Source organism: Pantherophis guttatus, chromosome 4 (genome assembly GCF_059756535.1).
Source record: "Pantherophis guttatus breed Tessera chromosome 4, ASM5975653v1, whole genome shotgun sequence".
Classification (NCBI taxonomy): domain Eukaryota; kingdom Metazoa; phylum Chordata; class Lepidosauria; order Squamata; family Colubridae; genus Pantherophis; species Pantherophis guttatus.
Window position 1 is genome coordinate 102,148,142 of NC_142066.1, and position 24,107 is coordinate 102,172,248.

A 24,107-nucleotide genomic window follows, 5' to 3' on the forward strand; every position below is an offset into this window, starting at 1 on the left:
ATATTATCTCAGCTTCCCAGAACATAATTTTATGTTTATATACATTATATAATTATATATACATTATATATATATTAAAGGCTACTAATCCAGTAGTTCCTTGCACAAGATTTATACAAAGAACTACTGCCTTAAGAACAAAGTAGGTAATGCATTACAATTAAGGATGGAGAAGAAAGTTGATTAGTTCATACTAAGTATGAAATTATATAATTTCTAATTTTTGAAGCCAAAACACAAGCCAATACTCAGTAAGTCATTGGAAGCATTACATTATGAAAAGTTGTGATAAATAAATCTATATGCTAGGTAGTATTATAAACAAAAAGATATATACTTTGAAAAAGATGCATACATATATAGTTTAATGCAAACACTCAAGCATAAGACAAAATGACCGTATTCACTTGCATACAATGTAGCTCCTGTTAGCTTAATGAAAATATAAGAGATGCAAATTTGAAGTTCAAAGCATAATAACTATTCTTCTGCATCCTGTTTTTTCCTTAGAAAATTTGTTGTTCCCAGCCATTCCTAACCCCAGAACTTTATTAGGGGCAATTTAAAATCCGAAGTTTGAAGATGGAGCACAGATGGGAATACAATTAAGAAGTCCTATTCCTGCCACTTATGATATGCTTTTAATGCTGTCCAGCTTTTGCTTTATGGAAAATGGAGAGAAAGAACAGAATAAAGTATGGATCCCTTAAACTGGGGAAGCATGAAAACATCCCCAAAGTCAATCATATCCTGCAAATTTCATTGGTGATTATTGCTCTTTCGGGTTCCGGTGTGGCCAGTTGGTCTTCGCGCTCGCAGGAGTGCCAGAAACCGGAAGAGCAGCTCCCTGGCACACACACGCACACTGGGAAGCTGGCCATGCACGCTGGCCATGCACACTGGCCAGTTGGTCTTTGCACACGCAGGAGCACTGGAAACCAGAAGAGCAGCTCCCTGGCACACATGTGCACACTGGGAAGCTGAGCTTCTGGTTTCTGGTGCATGCGCGTCGGCCAGCTGGTCTTCGCACACACATGCAGGCCAGAAACCAGAAGATCAGGTGATTGGCATGCATGCGCATGCTGGAAACTGGAAATTAAGCTTCCTGGCACATGCATGCATGCTGGGGAACTGCTTTTCCAGTTTCCGGGCTCCCTCACATGCACACGCATGCTCCCGTTTAGGCATTCAGTGCCAAAAAGTTTCGCCAGCACTGCTATAACTTCTTTTCCAGTCATGATAATGGATTGGACATCAAATTTCCTATTTACAGTGGCTTACCCACACAAAATAGAGCTTTTTGCTTTTGCTTAATTCAACTTTCTCCAAGCCGAGGGTCTTCCAGATTATACGATAAACAACAGCCAGAATTTTTAATTTCAATTCTATTACAATAGCTATGAATTCTAGATGTGGCAGTTTATATTCTGGAAGAGAATTCTAACAGATGAAGGTCATGCTGAAGACCTTTTTTGGGGAGGAAAGGAATAAGTAGCAGAAGGCTGAACAGTGTGAATAGAATCAGAATAAGAGTAGGTTGATGAAGGCAACTCCCCCACCTTGATTCAACTATCTCTCATTTGATGTCATCCATCCCTTGCCTTATTTCTCTCCTTTACTAGCTGCACAAGAAAGAACGAGAGAGAAAAAATGAGGATATGTGTGCATGGGCAGATATGGCAAGTCCAAAAAACCCTCAGTCACATTTAGTTTTCCAAAAGTTTTGAAATAGGATTTGGGATTGATCAAGATATCATTCTCTTACCTTCCTTCAGGGCACGAGACTGCACTGGAATTGCAAATGTTTGTGAAACTATTTCACTACAAAGTTGTTTTTTTATAACATATTCCACATTTGATAGTTGCAAGAAATATTCCATGGTTGTAACATGTTTCCTTGGGGGATGAGATGCAATTTTATATAGTTGGCTGCTCGCAGAAATGTTTTGGATACCCACGACATAAATTGTAACACCTGCCCGGCGAAGCTTAGATGCAGGAACAGTGAAATCATCTAGTGACTGACCATCTGTGATCACTACAGCCAACTGCTGCACTCCATGATTTTTCCTGCTTCCTGCTCTCTTGATGAAAATTTTTTTCTTTAGGAAGTCTATAGCAGCACCCATATATGTTTGCCCCCCACGATAAGGCAATCTTTTTAGATAGTTCATAACCTCTGATTTGTCTTCAAATGTATTCAGGCTAAACTCTAATCTTGGCTTATCGCTGTAAAGTACCAAGGCAACTCGTACATTATCTGGGGCAATTTCCAGAGCATTGATTATTTTGAACAGGAAAGTCCTGATCAGTTGAAAATTCTTTTGACCAATGCGAGTGGATTCATCCACAAGAAACACAATGTCTGCCATCAAGGCAGTGGAGCAAACTATGAACAAAATAAGTAGATAAAAGTTAGTAAAAACAAAGTAATAACAACACAATCTTAGAAGTTGCATGAGACTACTCCCAAGTAAGTGCATTTAACATTACTGTCCAACTTTTATTTGCTTAAGAAGTAAGACCCAAATAGATGAAGAAATAATTGGAAATCCTACTAAAAAGTTAGAGGATACCAGAAGAGTAATACTGAAGACTATATGCTGAAGACAGAATGGAAGCTCATTAGTGAAAACAGTTCCCTGATGTGCTTCTGTTTTGGGGAGAGCCATGAAGCCATCTCCCAATAAGTTAAGAGAAAGTCAGACATGACTGTTTTATCTTAATGAGGCTGATCAGAAATATTGCGGGTTTGAATCAGTAGGTAAATATTAAATTTTATATCACAGTTCAAATTCAGGAATTATCCTTAACCCAACCCCATAATATAAACAATGTAACTAGAGCTTGTGTCTCATGATATATCATGTCCCAAGGCTCCTGGAATTGCTGGAAATTGTCTTGATGTTTTATTAATAACAATCATAACAATGTTTAACAATCATAATATGAAGGGAAAAAATATCTATGATATGTACATTGCACCTATTGCTTGTACTTAAGGAGGCTGTGCTGCCAAATAAATTCCAGGGAAGGAAGACATGTTTAAGAAAACACCAACAGTTGCAATATACACACTCATAAACACACTGAAATATTTTCCCCTTTGAATCCAGAACTCTGCACAGACCTGATTATTGCAGTTCTTTTAAGAATTAATGACAATCTAGTTCAAGTAAATTCATCTGAAAAAAATTCAGGAAATAATGTTCATTACTTCATATAATATACTATAATAATAATAATAATGTTTTGTTGTAGAAGCTGAATAAATTACACTGTCCTCCTTCCTAGTTTAATGTGTGATATAACTAGTTCTTCTAGTGATATAACAATACCTGCTGGCACATTTGCATCTAAAACAGACTCATACTCTTGCTGGACTGGTGCTTCCACAATATCTATGATGATCTTCTGAACCTGATCAAGATCCTCTATGTCATCAACCTGGTAAACTAAAGGGGAGGTAGCAATCACTTTCATTTCTTTCTTATCAGAATGTAAGATACCAACTGTTGCAATGTTCATTCCCATTTCTTTCAGATCTTTTGCAGGTTTCTTGACATCATCTTCAGATTTAGCGGATGAAAAAATCACTGTAAATTGTGGTGTTCCTTGACGAAGACGGCTTCCAGCTTTCTCAACAAAATAGACTTCTTGCAAAAATTGGAGAGCACTGCCAGTCCTCAGAGGACCTCCCATGAAAACAGTGCTCTGCTGAATGTGATTAAGAATATCTTTCTTCTTCTTATATCTGTTCAGCAAAAATTCCACTTTCCCTACTTCGCTGTACTGTGCAAGTCCAATCTGGTATTTTTTAGGGCCAATGTCTAATTGTTCAACAATCTGGGAAATGATTCTTTTTACTTCTTCAAAATTGGCAGATCCCATGCTTTTAGAAGAATCCAAAAGGAAAACAATATCAGCATAGCGCTTTGTGAATGCTGCAGGAAAAATAGAACAGTGTGCTTTTAAAAGACATGCAAGATGCAATAGAATTCACATTACAACTACAATTTATTTGTGACTAGCGATGTTCTACTATTCTACTGTGGCAACTATTTTTAAAACCATACCCACAAGTACTCAAAATTCTATTTTTGTCAGAAAACCCCAACAAAGTAACACTTATACAAGGCTGGTTGCATTTAATTAGTTGCCAATTTCTATTGAATGGTACCCAAATCTCCCTGCCCCTTAACTTCAATTCCTTTCAAGAGTTATTTACCAGACAAATAAAGATTCAAGAGACTGTTGTGTAAAGCTGCATACTTATTTGCTATCAGTTTAAAATCCAAAAATTTTGATTTTTGAAAAAAGATCAAAATAATCAGGGTCTCCACTCTAACTCACATAGGCATATACTGGCATAGGCGTATTCTAAACTGAAAATAGTTTAGTTGCTGAATTTTATTCATCTCAATAAATCTTGCAAGAGGGAAATCACATTTGGAAAACAATCATGTAAGATTTAGGCAGCTGTTACAGTCTGACTTTTATAATTTCCTTCTGTAATTTCTGTCTTGTAGAGGGGGAAATGAAGAAAGTAACATTATTATTTATAAAAAGACAAACAATCTGTGATGCCTATATTGCCTTCATTTTCAGTTTTGTGAGCCTCAGAGCACACTGCTGATATTCAACAGCAAAACTAACTATATACAGAAAGAGAGAGAAAGACCCTTTTAATGTGTTTGGGAAAAGAGATTGCAAAAGATGCATTCAAATGTCTGTAGAACTTAACTCTAAATTTTTAAGATTTTTTCTGTGCAAATGTAACTTTTTAAAAAGTCTTTGACTTTCTAAGTACAGCAAATCTGCAAAGTTTTCCAAATTAAACATGGTTATCATAGAAATCACAACACAAAAAGAAAATTGCACCATTTGAAAAAAACTATAACCTACCACAGTAATAAAAGAATAAAAATACCTCCTGAAATCTTACATTACTAGCAGATGCCATTTAATTACCTTTAATCTGGCTCTCCAAAGCAAAGCACATTGTTTCAAGAAGGCTGTTGGTAAGGTCTTGAAGGATATCAAAATTGTCAATATTAAACAGAAACTTATTAAAAGGTTGGTTTGCAATATTCATAAACTCAGAGCTGTTATGGATCCCAATCCCCACTACATAAATTAAAATTCCTTCATTTTTTAATTTGTGGGCTGGAATTTTAACTTCATCATGTGACTCCCCATCTGTGAGTAGGATCAGTACTTGTGGGATATTTTCTTGGATTCTTCTCCCAGCAGATTCAGTGAAGAATTCATCCTTGATAAAATCCAAAGTAGCACCTATGTGAGTGCTTCCTTTCTGTAAGGTCAAGTTTTCTATATGTTCTAGAATATCATTTTTCAAAGAATATTGGTTTAGATGAAATTCAGTAAAGATCTCATCACTATACTGGGCCAGTCCAATTCTGATTTGGTCATGACCAACAAAAAGACTGGAAATCAAGGTGTAGAGGAAACTTTTCACCTTCTGAAAATTCTCCAGACCAATGCTTGATGAACTGTCCACCATAAACACAATGTCAGCCACAGTGACTTTTCGGCATACTAAATGAGAATATAAAGGAGAGTTCATTAGCCTTTTCAATCTGGCTTCAACATAACTTGAGAATTTCTTATTCTAATATAAATCTTTTTTTTCTCCAATGAATTTAGTTTGTTTTACTCAGAACCAAAATAAAATATGTTTAAAATATTATTTCAATATATCTTTGAAATCATACATTTATTTCTTCATAAAAGCATTATCTGGTTCTAGGCCAGTCACTGTATCAACTTGCTTAATGACATCTGGTACCTGAAAATGTAGTTAGCTATTAAATCACAACCCTTTGTATTCAAAAGACCCAAATGTCTTCCATTCTCAGAATAACATCCATGCACTGCTAGGCTTAAAGTGTAAAATCAAAATCATTTAAAAGGAAGCCTGAAGGGAACATCTGATGCATTCTATGGAGAAGCCTATAGATGGAGCAATGAATAAAAATGACAAGCTATAATATTTTGGATAAGAGGTAAGGTAAGGTAATAAAAAATAAAATAAGATAAAATAAAATAAAAATGTGCATGGCCCAATTATAATGGGATTGAGAATCAATTTCAGAATTCTTAGTATTTGGTCTACTGTAATGATACACTTGCCCTGCTAAGGCAATGGCTTTCAAGCAAAACTCTTTTGATTGCATCAGATAGGAGGCCAATAAATAAACATTGGCTTTTGTCCTATGGCTTGGTAAACTACTATTGTCCACCTAAGAATAATTTAAGTGCCGACCTTCAGGATGCTTGGACTTATTAATTAGAAAATAGGCACGAGTAACAACTTCACATTTCTTTTAAACTAAGAGGATTTATTCTCTCTCTCCCTCTCTCCCCAATGCTATTGCTTACCTAGGTGTGATTCTAAGAAATTTTATTCATCAAATGTACCTTAAACTCTGACAGCCCCAGGGAACCAACCCAGTTCTTATGGAATGATAATTCATATCTCATGCAATTGGCAGGCCTACAGTAGACCTTTCACATTTTATGAAACTTCAGATAAAATCAGTGTCCCATGAAATTATTCCAGATAAGATGCATTTATATTTTTCTCAATGGACATGTTTTTTTTTGTTTTTTTTTTTAATTTGATTTATATGCCGCCCTTCTCCGGAGACTCAGGGCGGCTTACAGTGCGTTAAGCAATAGCCTTCATACTTTTGTATATTTATACAAAGTCAGCTTATTGCCCCCACAAACTGGGTCCTCATTTAACCTACCTTAGAAAGGATGGAAGGCTGAGTCAACCTTGAGCCTTGGAGAGATTCGAACCAGCAGTAAATTGCAGGCAGCTGTGTTAATAACAGGGTGCTTTAAACCACTGTAGTACCAAGGCTCTTTTGGTATTGATACTGATAGGGTTATCCAGAAACATCAGGAGGAGACATGGACATCTAATTTAAATTTAGCAAATTGCTTAGGGAATTCTGGGGAGTTGCAGATGGATTAACTCCAGATGAATAGATATTTCACAAACTTAAATGGGAAAAAATAGTTCCATGAAAAAATGCTTTGTCAGAAGTGGCCATTTAATGAACATTGGATGTGATAGAGGAGGAGAGGGGTAGAGGAGGAGAGAGAAAGAAAGAAGAAATGTTTGTTTTCACAAATGTTTATAGTACATCATTTTATTTTTGTTTCTCTTAATACTATAACTATAAAAATGTACAGCTGACTAAAATAAGCAATGCAATATATATATATAAGCCCAAGTGGGTAAAGGACTGCAAACTTTGGAACTTTTGAAATGTATTTTTTAGCATTCACTTTGCTATGAAAGAACTAATTCTTGACCCTTTGTTTTTCCCTAAGAAGTAAACTGCTTAGAGCCATAACATGGGAACTGATAGACTTCCAGTTTGGCGTCACAGCGAGACAATCGGGGAAATAGCGGGCTCTGATGAGTTCCGCGAAAACCCCGGCTGCCAAACCACCGTCGATGGGTCTTCGGACCGAACCCGTCTTGCAGGGATGGGGGGAGAAGAGGGGCACCTCAGATGACCAAGAGGAACAGGCAAGTTCCTCAGATGTCGGGGGGAACCCTTTGTGAGTCGGCGGCGGGGGGCCGCAGCCGTGGCGGCTGCCACGAAACTGTGACAAACCAAAAAAAGAAATGTGCAAGAGGAAAGAAGAAAAGAACGATGTGCTTTGAAGCCAGGTGAGTGACACCAACCCAGGTGAGAAACAACATTAAAGTATGGATTTTTATAAGTAAGACCCCTAGCCTTAAACAGCGGCTGTGGATTTGTGGGGCAAGAAGAGTTAGTAAAGCAATTACAGGAGGTAAAGACCCATTAAGGAATGTATCTTAATACACACCGATTTGGAATAATTGAACATTGAGACACGCTAGAAAAACTGGGGGAATTTTTTAAAAAAATTTAAAATTTAAAATTGGAACTGACCTGATGTTTGGAGAAGGGGGAAAAAAAAGGAGGGGGACAAATAGGGATTCAACACCTTTAAAATTTAGAAGAGGAAAGATCAACGGATGGCTACATAATTGTAACAAAATGGAGATTGCCATGACTAAGGGAAAGTGTTGATTGTAGGGAGTCACCTGTTCAAAAAAGAAACAATGTGATATATCGTTTATTCTGGATTATTTTGAAAATAACCAAAGGTTTTTGGTTTTGGAGATTCCTATTCTGTCTATGGGTGGTTTTATTGGTGGAAAGAAAGAAGAAATATAGCGGAACTATTAAAATTGAAGCATTGGCGCAAGAACAAAAGAAGACAAATGGCGCAGGAACAAAAGAAGGAAAGCTGATGGATTTTGCATGGAATAGAAGCAACTAAAGAATTAAAATGACATATAGATTTTTAAATTTGGCAACACTGAATTTGAAATGGAATATTTATGGACAGATAAGGAAATGAAATAAAATATACTTGGTTTTGAAATAAGAATATAAAATAGTTTGATTGAAAATGAAAATGTTATATTTAAATGAATTTTGAATTTAAACAAGAGGTGTTTATAGAATAACAAAGATGGAAAATAAAATAAGGTAATTAAAATAGAAAATTAATGCAAAGGTGGATAAAAATGATATTTTTATAGAAGAATAAGAGCATACATGAATATAAGATAAACCTAAGAAAATGTATTAGTTCATAGGAGAATATGTGGAGAATATATATAAATATGTTCAATACAATAAGTCTCAATGTTAAATTGTAAACAAAATAGAGAATGGTAAATATGATTAAATATGAATGTTTAATGTATTGTTGGATGGTAAAACAAGATACACAGACTTAAGTAGTAAATTAAGATTGATCTTAATGTATGTTGGAAATGGTTAACATTTAGAAATATGCTGGGAATCACCCAGGAAGAATATGTTGGGAAACAGTGAAATAACAGATAAACACGCTGAAAATTAGCCAAACAATAGTTGGAGATATGGAGGAGAATATGCTGAAAAGCAGCCATAGAAGTAGGTGTGGAGGAGAATATGCTGGAAGACAGCCAAAACAAGATATGCTGGGAACTAGCCAAATAATAGTTGGAGGTATAGAGGAGAATATGCTGGAAAACAGCCAAACAAAATATGCTGGGAACCAGCCAAATAATAGTTAGAGGTATGGAGGAGAATACGCTAAAATAAAATATGCTGCAAATCAGCCAAAATAATAGATAAAACAATAGATATGGGGTGAAGAAGAATATGTTGGAAGATTATGAAAATGAAGCAAGATGAATATGAAATGATTCTGTGTAAAATGAAAAGGGAATTGATGATAAATTTAAGAAAATTAGATGTAAGTTAATAGAGCTTAAGATTTAAAGATTTGATGAAATGGGTCCAGGGATGAAGGAGTATAGATAGAAATTTGATTTATAAATGGAAATAAAAATAGAGTTGTGTTTATTTGAAAATTAAGATTTGTGGTGATAAAATAATAAGGTAAATACTTTGATTAAGATGTTAGAATATTTGTTAAAAATTGTGTTTTGATTTTATGTTAAAAGATGTAATGGAGAAAATTCAGGAAAGAGTTGTTAAAGAGTTTTAAGCGAATGTACCTATTCATGACCAGATCAAGACTTCATTCTTAAAAGATGTATTTTATGTTTATGTTTTTTTTAAAAATATATATATTTTTCAAAAAAAAAACATGCATGCATATGGCACCATATGCATTTTAAAAATAAACCATAGTTGACAGTGAACAGAATTATCCTATTGATATTATGAAATGGCTGAGTAGCGGAAGTGGTTCCTTTGCATCACACAAGGAAATAAGGAGGAGAGAGTTAGTTTGGTCTAGACTCTAGAGATTAAGGCATCAGGCTAGAATTCTAATCCCATGAAAGCCAGCCTTAGGAGATAAGCTGGTTGGTCAATTCCAGTCACAAGCAAGTATTGATTGGAAAAAAAAGCAGACCCTGAACTTGTGGGAAAACCTTAGGAAGGGGGAAAAAAGGTAAAAAATGAGATAAGGAGGAGGCAGTGCTTCTCAACTTTGGTGACTTTAAGATGGGTGGACTGCAACTCCCAGAATTTCCCAGCCAGCTATGCTTTAAGATGAGTTCTGGGTGTTGAAGTCCACCCGTCTTAAAGTCCCCAAGGTTGAGAAACACTGATTTAACATCAAGAAAATTTACTTAAAATGATTTCTAAACAGCTCTTTTCATAGTAGAATAAAAATTTTGAGAAATTGGAGCACCAATTTTAGTTTGCCCCTCTATTCAGTATTTTAGCAAAAAGGCCCTTACTGGTCTTTAGTGCAGCCATTCCCAGAGAACTCCACATACTCCACTGAGAATTCTCACAGGATTACAGTATAATGTTAATGCATCTGGAGTGAAAAGACTTGTTGGGATGGTGGGGGAGAGCAGGGGAGACTGCTTTATCCTTACTATGCACTGATGAACGACAGATTCCCATTTCCAACCATAAGCTTGGCACTTGATAAGATGTTGCAAATTACACAAGTCATTAGTGTTAGATTTTATTATCTGTTGTATTTAAAAGGGGAGGTAGGAGTGCATTTTTTCATATAGAAAACAGTTAGCCTTTTTAATTTACCTGGAGAAATATGTATAAAGTCTTGAGAGGCTTCCTCGACAGTAGTACATAACACTTGGAGTATGTTTTGAGAGATACCTCGCAAGCCAGCAAAATCCTCCACATCATAAACATGCATTTCATCTGGATCACTAGCAATTTCCTGAAGCTCAGACAGAATAGCATCTTTGATGCCTATGGCATAAAGTATGATGCCTGCATTCTTGACTTCTTCTGCTGGCCCAGAAAAGTTGTCTTGACTTTGTCCATCTGTTATCACTACTGCAATTTGGGGAATGCCTTCACTGTGTCGACTTCCAGCCATTTCACTGAACTGCTCATCTAGCATAAACTTTAAACTTTTTCCAGTTTTGGTGCCCCCACCTTTGTAGTTTAGATTTTGTATTTTCTTTAAAATGTCCTTTTTCTGATGGAAAAAATTCAACAAAAACTCATTGCGAGGATCATCACTATACTGAATCATCCCAACTTGAATTTTGTCTTTTCCAATGTCAAAACTGTTAACCAATGTATAGAGAAAGTCTTGTATGATTCTGAAGTTTTTTGGTCCTATACTCCATGATCCATCCACCATGAACACAATATCAGCGACAGAAGCTTCTCTGCAGACTGAAGAAACACATAATTTCATTTTCCAGTCTTAGCATTAATTAATTTGTGGCTAATTCATTACTACTGGATGTCATAATCATTAGTTAAAATAGTCAATTTTTGAAATTTTCTAGCAATCATAATCAATATAAATTACGTGACCAACTGAGGCCTTCATATCCTACTTTTGATTGGGGGGGAGGGGAATCTGTCTGCCTACTGATGAATACTGAGTACTATGTCAATTGAATCATTATCCTCTAATTATTATTGCAGAAATGTTTTTCTTTTTTTCCAAAGTATATTCAATTGCATTTTTTTCTTTCTCCACCCTCCCCTAAACTGAAATATCAAAAAATAATTACTTATTTTGAACAGCAGTTGTTTATATTTGCTTTTTTGTTCTTCTGTAGAAGTATAGTATTTTTTATGTTTGTTTTATGTTTTATTAAATTTGTATACCACCCTACTCCCGAAGGACTCAGGGCGGTGAACAGGCACAGGATAAAATACAGAAATACAAAAGTTAGAAACAATTTAAAACCAAATTAAATAATTTAGCCCATGACCATTAAAATCCCAATAATTTAAAACAAATTAAAATTTCAGTTTAAAAAATTTAAAAGAAAGAGGAGAAAATTAGGCCAGGTCGGCTTGCTGGAATAAGAGGGTTTTAAGAGCACAGCAGAAGGTGCGCAGATCCGGGATCCTCCGTATCTCCGGGGGGAGCTCGTTCCAGATAATGGGTGCCCCCACAAAGAAGGCCCTCCCCCTGGGGGCTGCCAGTCGACACTGCTTGGCTGACAGCACACGGAGGAGCCCCTCTCTATGAGAGTGTACCGGCCGGTGGGAGGCTGTTTGTGGTAGTAGGCGGTCCCGTAAATAACCAGATCCTAAGCCATGGAACGCTCTAAAGGTGGTAACCAAAACCTTGAAGCGCACACGGAAGACCACCGGGAGCCAGTGCAGCTCGCACAGGAGAGGTGTCACAAGGGAGCGCCATGTTGCTCCCTTAACCACCCGCACGGCCGCACTCTGCGCCAGTTGGAGCCTCCGGGTGCTCCTCAAGGGGAGCCCCATGTAGAGAGCATTACAATAGTCCAGGCGGGAGGTGACGAGGGCATGAGTGACTGTGTTTAGGGAATCCCGATCCAGAAAGGGATGCAACTAGTGGATCAGGCGAACCTGATGAAAAATCCTCCCAGTCACGGCCGTCAAGTGCTCTTCTAAAGACAGCCGTGAATCCAGGAGGACGCCCAAGTTGCGAGCCCTCTCCGTGGGGGCCAGCAATTCGCCCCAATAGTCAGCGATGGCGTCAACTGACTATATCGGGACGTTGGAAACCACAGACACTCGGTCTTGGATGGGTTGAGCCTGAGCCTGTTCCTCCCCATCCAGATCCGCACAGCCTCCAGACACCGGGACATCACTTCAAGGGCATCGTTGGGGTGGTCCGGGGTGGAGATGTACAGCTGAGTATCATCAGCATACTGATGGTACTTCACCTCAAAACCACGGATGATCTCGCCCAGCGGCTTTACATAAATGCTGAACAGAAGGGGTGAGAGGACCGACCCTTGTGGCACCCCACATATGAGGTGCCTCGGGGTCGACCTCTGCCCCCTTGCCAACACAGACTGCAACTGGTTGGAGAGAAAGGAGGAGAACCACCATAGTACAGTGCCCCCCACCCCTAACTCTTCCAACCGGTGCAGCATGATACCATGGTCGATGGTATCAAAAGCCGCTGAGAGATCTAATAGGACCAGGACAGAGGAGCAACCCCTGTCCCGAGCCCTCCAGAGATCATCGACCAATGCGACCAATGCTGTTTCCGTGCTGTACCCAGGCCTGAAGCCCGACTGGAACGGATCCAGATATGTCGTTTCATCCAGGTACTGGGGGAGCTGTTGCGCAACCACACTCTCAACAACCTTCGCCACAAAACGAAGGTTGGAGACTGGACGATAATTAGCCAACACTGCTGGGTCCAGGGAAGGCTTCTTGAGGAGAGGCCTCACCACCGCCTCTTTCAAGGCGGCGGGGAAGTCACCCTCACCCAACGAAGCATTTATAATCCCCTGGAGCCAGCGTCGCGTCACCTCCCGGGAAGCCAGCACTAACCAGGAGGGGCACGGGTCCAATAAACAAGTGGTCGCGTTCAGTCTACCCAGAATCCTGTCCATGTCCTCAGGGGTCACAGGATCAAACTCATGCCAGATAACATTCTCAAGACTTGCCCCAGTCCCTCCCCCTGAGACTACCCAGTCGGAGTCCAAATCTTCCCGGATCTGAGTGATTTTGTCATACAGATACTGAACAAAATCCTCGGCTCTACCCTCCAAGGGGTCCTCCCGCGCTTCTAGGACAGCTTCAAAACTAGTATTTCCATGTATTGCCACTGAGGATGAGGCAAAAATGGTGGTATAATGCTATTGGATTTAAAACTGTCTAAAAATTACAATTAGGTAAACATCGGAACAGCTGAATCTATGAGCATTGAATATCATTCACATCTGGGTCTTTCTCCCTTTCCCCTTATTTTCCAAGCTCCAAACTAAGTTTGCAAACAGCTGCCAAATTGCAGCATTCGCAAATGGAGGGTTTTCCCATTTGGAAAGACTGTGACTGAATTCAAATCAATGACAATTGCTCTACAGTCTTTGGATTATTATATCTATTTCCTGAACAATATTTTCTTTTGAAAACTAAGGATACTTTGTAATTGATTTCCTTGAATATCAAAGTATGACATTACCAGTAGTTTGAGCATCTGTGCAGCTCCAAGTAGTTAAAATGGAAACAAGAATGTAGCTCCAGTTAATCATCTTGACCACACCTCCAGAGCAAATACTTTTTAAAAAAGAGGGGGAAAAAACCCTTCAATTATCCATTCTATAAAAAAATCATAATATTCTAATCCAGAATTTTCCTGTCAGTAAAGCTTACATTAACTATTAGTTTATACCAACTTTTTCTAAACTGGTGCATATTGTTCAAATACATTTATTATAATAGCGCATATGTATAATGGTTAGGGATTAGGGCTATAGTCCAGTATAAATAGAGGGTGCCAAAGTGGGGAAAGCTATCTATTGTGCATTGAAGGGATGTGATGTTAAATGTCTAGGTGGGACTGTATCAAAAGTATTGTCTTCATTTACACAATATTCATGGCATAGTATTATGCCTGAACAAGTTATTATCTGTCCAAAGGTGCTTTTTCCAAAAGGTAACTGGACTTTTTTTCAAAAAAGGGCTTAGTTCTTAATACCAAAAAGAATTGTGAGTCACAGTTGCAATCATTATTTTATCTCAAGAGATTTCTTGAGGCAGAAATTGAAATTCATAGCTGAATCAAGATTAGAGATCCCTAAATCACAGTTGACATGGGGTATCTTTGGAAGTTCAAAGTGCAGTTTGGGCCTTAACTATGGCAAGCAGAAACAATAATTTGGTGTATATCAGAATTAGGCTCAAATTGTCAAAATCTGCTTTTAGTCCTTTGGCTAAGTAATCAGAGGGGGAGTGTTAGGCCAAACATCTATTATAATTAATGAAAAGAAAACAGCTGATTCTGAATTCATCATGACAAGGAAATCTTACAGACAATATTAGCATTCTTTACCACAAGCTAAATGATTAGAATCTGTTGCTGACTATCCAGCAGCTGTTCTGTTCACTGGAGCATGCTTCATGTATTTTCAGAAGCTCTTTCAGAATGACTTTCTGGAACTGTTTCATACTGTTTTCTCAATGCATTTTTCCCTTTATGGAAAGTAGACTGCGAACCAATTCCAAAAATCCTGAAAGTAGTACCATTAGTCAAAGCATGGCCTCACAAGCCTATGTTGGTCCCTTAAATAAAGTCTCATAGCCTACACATTATATGAGAAGGAGAGAGTGGATTGAAAAGGAAGATGAATGAAGTGATTTATAACAGCTGAATCTTAGCTATCTGTGGACGTGCAAAAATCTAGCCTCAAAATTCAGCTTTCCCCAACTCAATGCCCTCTGGCTATCCTGATTTGGGGATTATGGGATTGCAATCCAATGCAGCCCAATCCATTTAGAATCCATGGTCAGAAAATCTGCTTGAAAAAGGAGATAGTGTCAAAATCAAATAATAGGCACCAGAATGTAATCTGTTGAGCCTAACTCTTTCCAGAATTAACCCTGTTTAATTTTATTGAATAGTTCTAATTTTGAAATAAAGATAGTATCCAATCTTAGAATAGAATGTCATTGGATTAAATTAACTGAATTCATAAAATATTTACTTCATGACTATTTTTACGATGGGGTGATGCAGCATGACCAGACTTGTGTTCTGCTCTCTTTAATTAATAATTAATTAACTAACTAATAATTAGTAATTAATTCAATTAATAAAATCCTAGATTTACAAATCATAGTAAATCAGTGTGCTGCTCTGATTTTATCTTATCATGATGCATGAATCCAGCTATTATGATTTATTCACTAAACAATGGTTAAATAAACCATAGTTTTATGTAACATATGAGTTCAAGAAAATTCTTGCTGGTTTTATTCATTGGTGTTTAACCTATAGCGATAATTTATGGGATGGGATGGGATGGGATGGGATGGGATGGGATGGGATGGGATGGGATGGGATAGAATAGAATAGAATAGAATAGAATAGAATAGAATAGAATAGAATAGAATAGAATAGAATAGAATAGAATAGAATAGAATAGAATAGAATAGAATAGAATAGAATAGAATACGAACTGGAAGGCACTAGGGAGGGAGGAGGATTAGCACTCCCAGACTGGGAAACCTATTATAAAGCAACTTCATTGATATGGATTAAGGATTGGATGGAACTGAAAAACAAAAGAATATTATCATTAAAGGGGGGGATAAAAGAGGACTAAATAATGGTCAAATTAGGTGGAGAAATATAGAAAGAAATGGGAAGAAATAAAAATTGTGAAAAGGAAATTGGGTACATGTTTATGTCAAATGTAAATAAAATAATTAGAATAATAGAATGTAGTATAATGGTATATATATGATATATTAGAAATATATATATAAAAGATATATTAAGATAAGAAAGAGAAAATAGATAAATATGGATTACGGATGCGAGGATGTTGAAAAGAAGATGTAAATATCTGTTTATGTTTGTTTAAAAAAAACCTGTTTAATAAAAATTAATAAAACAAAAAGAATATGAACTGGAAGGGACCTTGGAGGTCTTCTAGTCCAGCCCCCACCTCAAGCTGGAGAACCTATACTATTTCAGATAAGTGACTGTCTAGTCTCTTCTTAAAAACTTCCAGTGATGGAGCATCCACAATTTCTGAAGGCAAGCTGTTCCACTGGTTAATTGTCCTCATTGTTAGGAAGTTTCTCCTTAATTCCAGGGTACTTCTCTCTTTGGTTAGTTTCCAACCATTGTTTCTTGTCCTGCCCTCTGGTGCTTTGGAGAATAACTCGATCCTTTCTTCTTTGTGGCAGCCCCTCAAATACTCAAATGTCACAGTAAGCTCAAACATCACAATAAAATTAAATAGAAATAGAATTTTAGAAGAGAAGCTGACTCATTTGATAGTGATGTTGCTATTTCATGTTAAATGTATCAGCACTCAAGTGACAACTCTAACAATATTATTTAATATATTTTATAAAAGAGGGGGGTGAAACATTAAACTGTCCTTGTATACAGTTACAGTCTTTGTCTCCAAGAGTATTTGCAGCATAGAGTGTTTGCACCCAGCCCCCCAAAATGAGAAGGAGTCCTCTTGTCTATGGGAGATGACTGCAAGCATGATAACTCCTGCTTGGATTTCAGGACAGATGCAACACAGGGCATTGCAATAAGCCCCCAGAAATGAGAGGGGTCATTCCCATGCTGCAAAGCTCCCTGCTGGTTTCCTGCTTGGATTTCAGGATGGACCTTTTTCAGCCAGCCTCTTTGAGGATGAAAGAGCTACCTGCCAGAGAGATTCAGCCCTGGCAAGGCTGAGATCCTCTGGCAAGTAGCTCTTTGTTCCATCTTCTTAATGATCAGGAAGTCATTTAACAACTACTCCTGGAGTACCAGGATTGCAGTTGCTGAGTGAAGCAGTCATGTGGAGCTCCAGCTCCCTTTAACAACCCTTCACTCAATGACTAAAGGTTCTGGTTTCAATTGTACTCTTAATTCAAGGACTAGCTCTATGTATTAGCCACTTTCCCCCAGCCAACTGAATAACAAAGAAAGTAATGTTCTTGACTCCTCTTTTTTTTTTTTTTTTTTATAAAGTACTTTTTAAGATTGCTGAATTCCACATTAGGAAGCCAATAATCTTGAAGAATGAGAACAATGGGTAAGATACAAAATGCAAGTATACTATATATATTACAAGTATACCATCAATTAACAATTACAATCTTGCTACTAGACTGAAGCCACCTCACCTCATCAGTTCTGCCTGCCAGCTTTATTATAAGAGGACATTTTAAAAGACTGCAAACCTTTGGTGTTGACCAAAATATTGGGACAGTAAAATTAAGATAGCACTATTATAGTGGTGAAGTTGTAATTCTGAGGCATCTCAAATTATATATATATATGTAATCTCAATTTTTAACTACTAATTTCTGTTTGAAACGAACAGCTGTATACTAGGTTCCCATTACAAGGGGGATAGACTTAATTACAGAGGCAATGGATGCACTGATAGAAGATTTGAAATGCCAAGACCAAATTAGGGACAAATAGTCAGGGGGAAAAGTCTATATATGTGGTCACCAAAAGTTAAAACTAATTTGATAGCACATAATCAATTGAAATATTCCTATTAGAAGCAATGCCTTCTAAAATCCCATCATAGAATTGGCATTTTTTTGTAAAAAGAGGCAAAATGCAGCATTCTGGTATATCAACCTAAAGTCAGAATATGAAATTATGTTAGATATTTACTTTCTTTTATTGTAAAGATATGGATGTGGGGTGTGCTTTTGAAAGCACCCGAGACACCAGCTGAGGCAATGAGTTACTGGCAAAAAAAAAAACATTAGCATTGATTGGTTTGCAATCATCACTGGCAATAAAGCAAAAATGCTGACTCTTCGTTTTCTATCCATAATCCATAATCCATGATTATATCCTGATGCTGAAAGTAGTCAACATGCCATGGATTAATTTCATATGTGTTTTAAACTTGGATAAGAAGAACCTAGAAGTGGAAAGGATGGTTGATTAGAGTTGCCATATGTTAGATGTAAATCAAATCAATCTTGCTCACGAAAAGGAAACAGGATGGATTTGTAAACCCTGAAAATAATTCCAAAATTGATGCTATCCAGATGATTAGACTATGGAGTTATAGTCCAATATCACATCTGGAAAGCACCAAATTGTGGAAGACTGTTAATGGAGATTATTCAAAGTAGGGATTTTCCCATTGTATAGCATACAGTATAGAATAATTCTTCCACATTTTACAACAATGTTTTGAATTTTATCCCAAAGGTGCTTTTCCAGAAGGCAAATGGACTTTTGGGGGGATTTTCTTGAAAATGTTTCACTTCTGAAGAATTGAAGAAGCTTCTTGGATGAAAAGCAAAAGTCCAGCTGCCTTCTAGAAAAATACCTTTGGGACAACAAATGACCTGGATGATTGATAATTTCCATAGACCTCTGAACTTTATTGAAGGCAAAATTGTAACAGGATTTTTGGATTATTGGATTTTTCCATTCCAATATAGGATACCACCATACAAAGATATCTTCTTTGGAAATATATGCCCCCATAATTACACACATTTTCATTTTTCCTTATGGAGAAATGAATGTCTTTTCATTTTGTGTCTCTGTATTAACCATCTATTCCTAGGATTGGCAACAAATATTAACATCTTATTTTTCACTGATAATATTTCAATCCCCAATGGTGGCAATTGCATGGGATTTACTTCAGTCAGCCTCTTGCACTACAAAGGCAATGTGTACTGCCTTAAGAAGGCTGGGTGTGATGTGCCCTTCTTCACTGAAGTGTTTCACAACATACCTCTTCCAGCACATCAATGTTCTGAAGCAGAGAAACACACTGCTTTATCAAACAGCTTGGAAGGCATCAATCTTTGTCCAAATGCAAACTTCCTTCTGAAATATGCACAGACCTAGAAATTAATGGTATTCGCACATCATTATATTCTTTTTTAAAAACAAATCTTAACATTTATATGTCAAAAGGAATTTTTACTCCGGTCCATAGAACAGATAACCACTCAAACTATTGCTGAATTTTGCTTAAGTCTTGATCTTAAGTGCCTTGATTGATAGTTCTCTATATCAAAAATATTCATGTGCATAGAAAACCTATGTCTGTGGCATTAGATGTCAAGGAAAATGGTCAGGATCAATCTTTTTCCTGACATGCTAGTTTTCAACACAAGAGTAGTGATTGTGGAAGGCTTCCCCCCCAAAAAAAGAAATATATCTATATTCATAACTTCTACTTGAAAGCAACAGGCATGCAAACTATTTATATTATTCCTGTCATTAAAAACATTAAAAGCAATATTAAGAATTGCAGCATGATGATCAATACAGGGTGGCATGGAGAGGAAATTAGATATATTTCATTTTCACTGAAATTAAAGAGTCCATCCCCCATCTCCCCATGAGCTAACTTTCAGCTGCCCAATCTCACATATGCTGGCTCTGGAAACAAGGCTGACTTCTTGCTGAATCAGTGTAGGATATTACACAGCTGAAATTGCAGCATTGCTCTTTTATGTACTTGAGTTACTTGAATTCTGCAGAGCTTATGAGAGGTACCTCCCATCTCTTTCTTCAACTGGGCTCATCAACACTCAACTCCTTAGCATGAGATTCCAGAATTGATTATTTTATGACACTGTCTGAAATTGCTTTTCAAGAAGTGGGGAATAAAAAGAGTGGCAAGGCAGAAGTGTTAGTGCACAGTGTGAGAAAACAAAGGTGCTACTAAATTGACTCCCCCAATTTTAAGTGAATTTAATCTATGTTTATCCCTGAGTTTTTCTGGAAGTGGGAATTGGCTTTTTAAAAAACATTTACATTCATTTTACATTTTATAGCCAAGTGCATTGGATTTAAGATTTAATTGCTTTTAATTGCTCAAAAAGCAAAGGTCCTTTTCATAAAAACGTCCTTTGCATATTTTTCTTTCTGATCTCCATTAGCAGAATAAGCTCAAAGGTTGTAAACTGATGGGGGGTTTATTTATTGTATCTGTATCTAAAGATAAAGATGTGTTGAGCAAAATTCCATATAACTACAGCCATGTAGGATTTGAGGAGAGACAGTACAATGTTACAGAAATGTTTGTCATTCTGCTTTGTTTCTTCATTTTTTCAGTAAAATCCACAGTACTGAAAAAGGTAGTTAATGTCCCATTCAAGTACTATCCATTGTCTAGCTGACCTTACTGATTCTCAAGCTAAGTCTAATTGGAACTGGTTAGGATTTGAGGAGGAAATTACTCTTTATCTTATACAACAGTCATCATCAACTCTAAAAGCATTCTATCCTGAAGTATGGGACCATATCAGTTGTTTCACATTTCAAAAATGAAATCTATTGTTCCATAGTTATTCCATCATGGAACATTCTGGGTTCCTTCAATTCAAAAATGCCATCTATCGGGACTTGGGAAGTATGCCTTGAGTCACAGCTTCTGCCCTCTAAAATGAGATGTGCCATCCCTCTTAAATCTGTGTGGCACCCACCTCTCAGTTGTCATTCCATAAGGCCTTGTGTTAAATTACTGTGTTTTCCCCAAAATAAGACCCAACCAGAAAATAAGACCTAGCGTGATTTTTAGAATGCTCCTAATATAAGTCCTACTCCAAAAATAAGCCCCAATTAAGATAGTCAGCCTGGGGGAGTGGGGTGGCCAGCACAAGAGGCAGCAGGCACCGAGCGCATGGGGGCCAGCAGTGTCTGACAGCACTCTGGGGCTGCGCAGCCCACACAGTGCAGGTGAGTCCAAGCTCTGTGACCTCTCGGCCAGCCCTCAAATCAGTAGGCAGAAGCAGAGGCTAGGGGGGAGGCACGCGATCTGTCCTACTGGATGTGCCACATGGCAAGCGAAGACAGACAGTGAGAAGAAGTGGGAGGGCGGCCTCAGGAGGCCTTGTGTGTGGCAGAGATTGTAAATCTCCATTTGTAAATTAAAACTATTCAATTGCACCAGGCTGCTCTGGTTGAAAGTTCTTCCCTGTTGGTGACTTGGGAGAGACCAAGAGCCAGATAAGTTCATAGCTGCCTGAAACATGCTTGCAGCAGCTGCTGGACATAGAGTGGGTGTCTCCGTGCCTCTGCCTCCACCTCTGCCTCCACCTCCACTTGCTGCTAATGCCGCTGCTGCAGTGCAAAACAAGGCAAGTGGTGAGGGTGGTGCCACGGCGCAGTCCCTTTGCGCTCAGCCCCCACTGTCCAACACTGAACAAGACAAGGTTTCATCTATGATTATGTGTCCTATTTCTGTGGTTAATTATATTACGAGCTACTTGGCTCAGTCTGAAGCACCTAAATTGAACTGAAACATTAAAAAAAACCATCTGTCCTAGCAACTAATGTACACATTACCAAAATTCATTTTATTCTATCATTGAATCCCCCCAAACCATGTGCATTTTTATTTTTTTTAAAATGCTGTGTGGGATACCTTTGCCCTACATTCATCTTTAAAGATGAAGATCTTTTTATTTTTTATTTTGCATTTTTTAATCTTTTTTTTTTTAATTGCAAAAGTTTTACAATTACATTTTCACCCCTTTTTTCACCCCCCCACCTCCCTCCCCAAACTTCCCGTCCTCCCTAACCCTCCCTAACCCTCCCCCCCAGACTTCCCTATTATGTACTCATAACTAATAATACTGATATATATACCTGAACCCATCCCTCCCCCTATATAATTTTCCCTCTTTATCTCTTTACATTAAGATATTTCTAATACATTGTTTTCAAATAAAAGCTATTTGGTACTTTCTAGTTTGGTATTTGTTCTGAACATATTCTATCCACCTTTTCCATTCCCATTCATAAGTCTCTTGTGAACAATCTTTTAAATATGCTGAAATCTTCGCCATCTCTGCAAAACTGGCCATCTTCAAAGTCCATTCCTCGATAGTAGGCAAAGCTTCATTCTTCCAATATTTACCTATCAACAATCTTGCTGCTGTTATCATATACAATATTAATTTTATTTCACCCCGTGTAAAACCCTTAACTATACCCAATAAAAACAATTGTGGAGAAAATTGAATTTTTTTCTTCAAAACATTCTGCATGACCCACCATATTTTTATCCAAAAAGCCTTAACTTTCCTACAGGTCCACCAAACATGATAATACGTAGCATCCAAACATTCACATCTCCAACATTTTGGCTGAACATTAGGGTACATACATGACAGCTTTTTAGGATCTAAATGCCATCTATAAAACATTTTATAAAAATTTTCCCTCAGATTCTGCGACTGTGTAAATTTAACATTCTGAACCCAAATTTTTTCCCATGTTTCCAACATCACTGGTTCTTCAAAATTTTGTGCCCACTTAATCATACAATCTTTAACTAATTCCGTTTCTGAATCCCTTTCTAGCAAAACATTATAAAGCCTTTTAATATGCATTGGACCTTTCTCTCTTATATGTCTAACCAATTCTTCCTCATGCAACATAATACCAGTTTTTTGGTCCTCTTTCCATCTCAATTGTAATTGATTATATTGTAACCAGGTTAAATTAATCCCTTCGTCCAACAGTGTCTGCAATGTCTTCAGCTGCCATCTGCCCGCATCTGTAAAAAGAACCTCTTTGTATAAAAACCCCCCGAGTGACATTATATTTGTATTCCACAAGGTATGACCAAGATCCAGCCATAGCGGTATTTTATAATCCCATTTGAGTCGGTGCTTCTTCCAAACTCTCATCAAAGAGTCTCTAAGTATATGACTTTTAAATACTTTATCAACTTTGTCATCATAAAATAGGTAAGCATGCCATCCAAATTCAAGATCAAAACTTTCTGCATTCAATATTCCAGCCTTTTTACTTCCAAACCAATCACTTGTTAAAGTTAAAGCTGCTGCATCATAATATAACTGTAGGTTTGGAAGTTTAAGGCCTCCTCTTTCTGGAACATCTTGCATAATTTTCAATTTCACTCTCGGCTTTTTGTCGTTCCAGACAAACTTATTAAGTCCAGTTTGCCAAACTTTTAGTTGTTTATCACTTTTAAGCACCGGAATCATTTGAAACAAAAACAGAAATCTTGGCAAAATGTTCATCTTAACTGCTGCTATTCTTCCAAGTAAAGACAGTTGCAGCTTTTTCCAAGTCTCCATGTCTTTCTGAACCTCTCGCCACAACACCTCATAGTTATTTTGAAACAATTTCATGTTTGATTCTGCAACCTGAACTCCAAGATATTTTACCTTAGGTACAATTTCAAAACCTGCCCTCCTTTCAAACTCATGTTTACGATCTTGTGTCATATTTTTGACTATCATTTTAGTCTTTTTTGAATTCACTCTAAAACCTGAAACTCTACCATAGTCTTGTATAATGTCGTTCATCAGGATTGTTGATTCCATTGGTTGTGATAGGGTAACCACCAGATCACCTGCAAATGCCTTTATTCTATAATCCTCTTGCCTTATCATTATGCCTTTCAAAATTTTTGAGTCCCGTATTGTATTTAGCAAGACTTCCAATGTTAAAATAAATAAAAGTGGGGACAACGGACATCCCTGTCTTGTTCCTTTTTCAATTTTAAACTCTGTCGTCAAACTTCCATTTTTTAATCTTTTTAATTGTAATATTTAATAAAATTATTATTAAAAATGTTCCCAACTTTTCCACCGAACAAAAAAGATTTTCAAATATTTAATTCAAATGTGTAGTCAATATAG

At 37.3% G+C, this 24,107-nt stretch overlaps 1 protein-coding gene across 3 annotated transcripts in view; it reads right to left on the bottom strand.

Annotated features, from left to right (window-relative positions):
* Positions 1–24,107, bottom strand: part of LOC117656046 (collagen alpha-4(VI) chain-like) — a 184,349-nt gene that overhangs the window by 158,802 nt on the left and 1,440 nt on the right. For all 3 annotated transcript variants that reach the window (XM_087894216.1, XM_060683019.2, XM_087894217.1), the window contains exons 3-8: positions 19,211–19,322; positions 13,942–14,036; positions 10,593–11,201; positions 4,972–5,559; positions 3,339–3,944; positions 1,766–2,389 (exon numbers count right to left, since the gene is read on the bottom strand). In XM_087894216.1, the coding sequence (XP_087750342.1) occupies positions 1,766–2,389; positions 3,339–3,944; positions 4,972–5,559; positions 10,593–11,201; positions 13,942–14,036; positions 19,211–19,224 (2,536 nt within the window). In that variant the 5' untranslated portion in view covers positions 19,225–19,322. The remainder of the gene's footprint in view (positions 1–1,765; positions 2,390–3,338; positions 3,945–4,971; positions 5,560–10,592; positions 11,202–13,941; positions 14,037–19,210; positions 19,323–24,107) is intronic.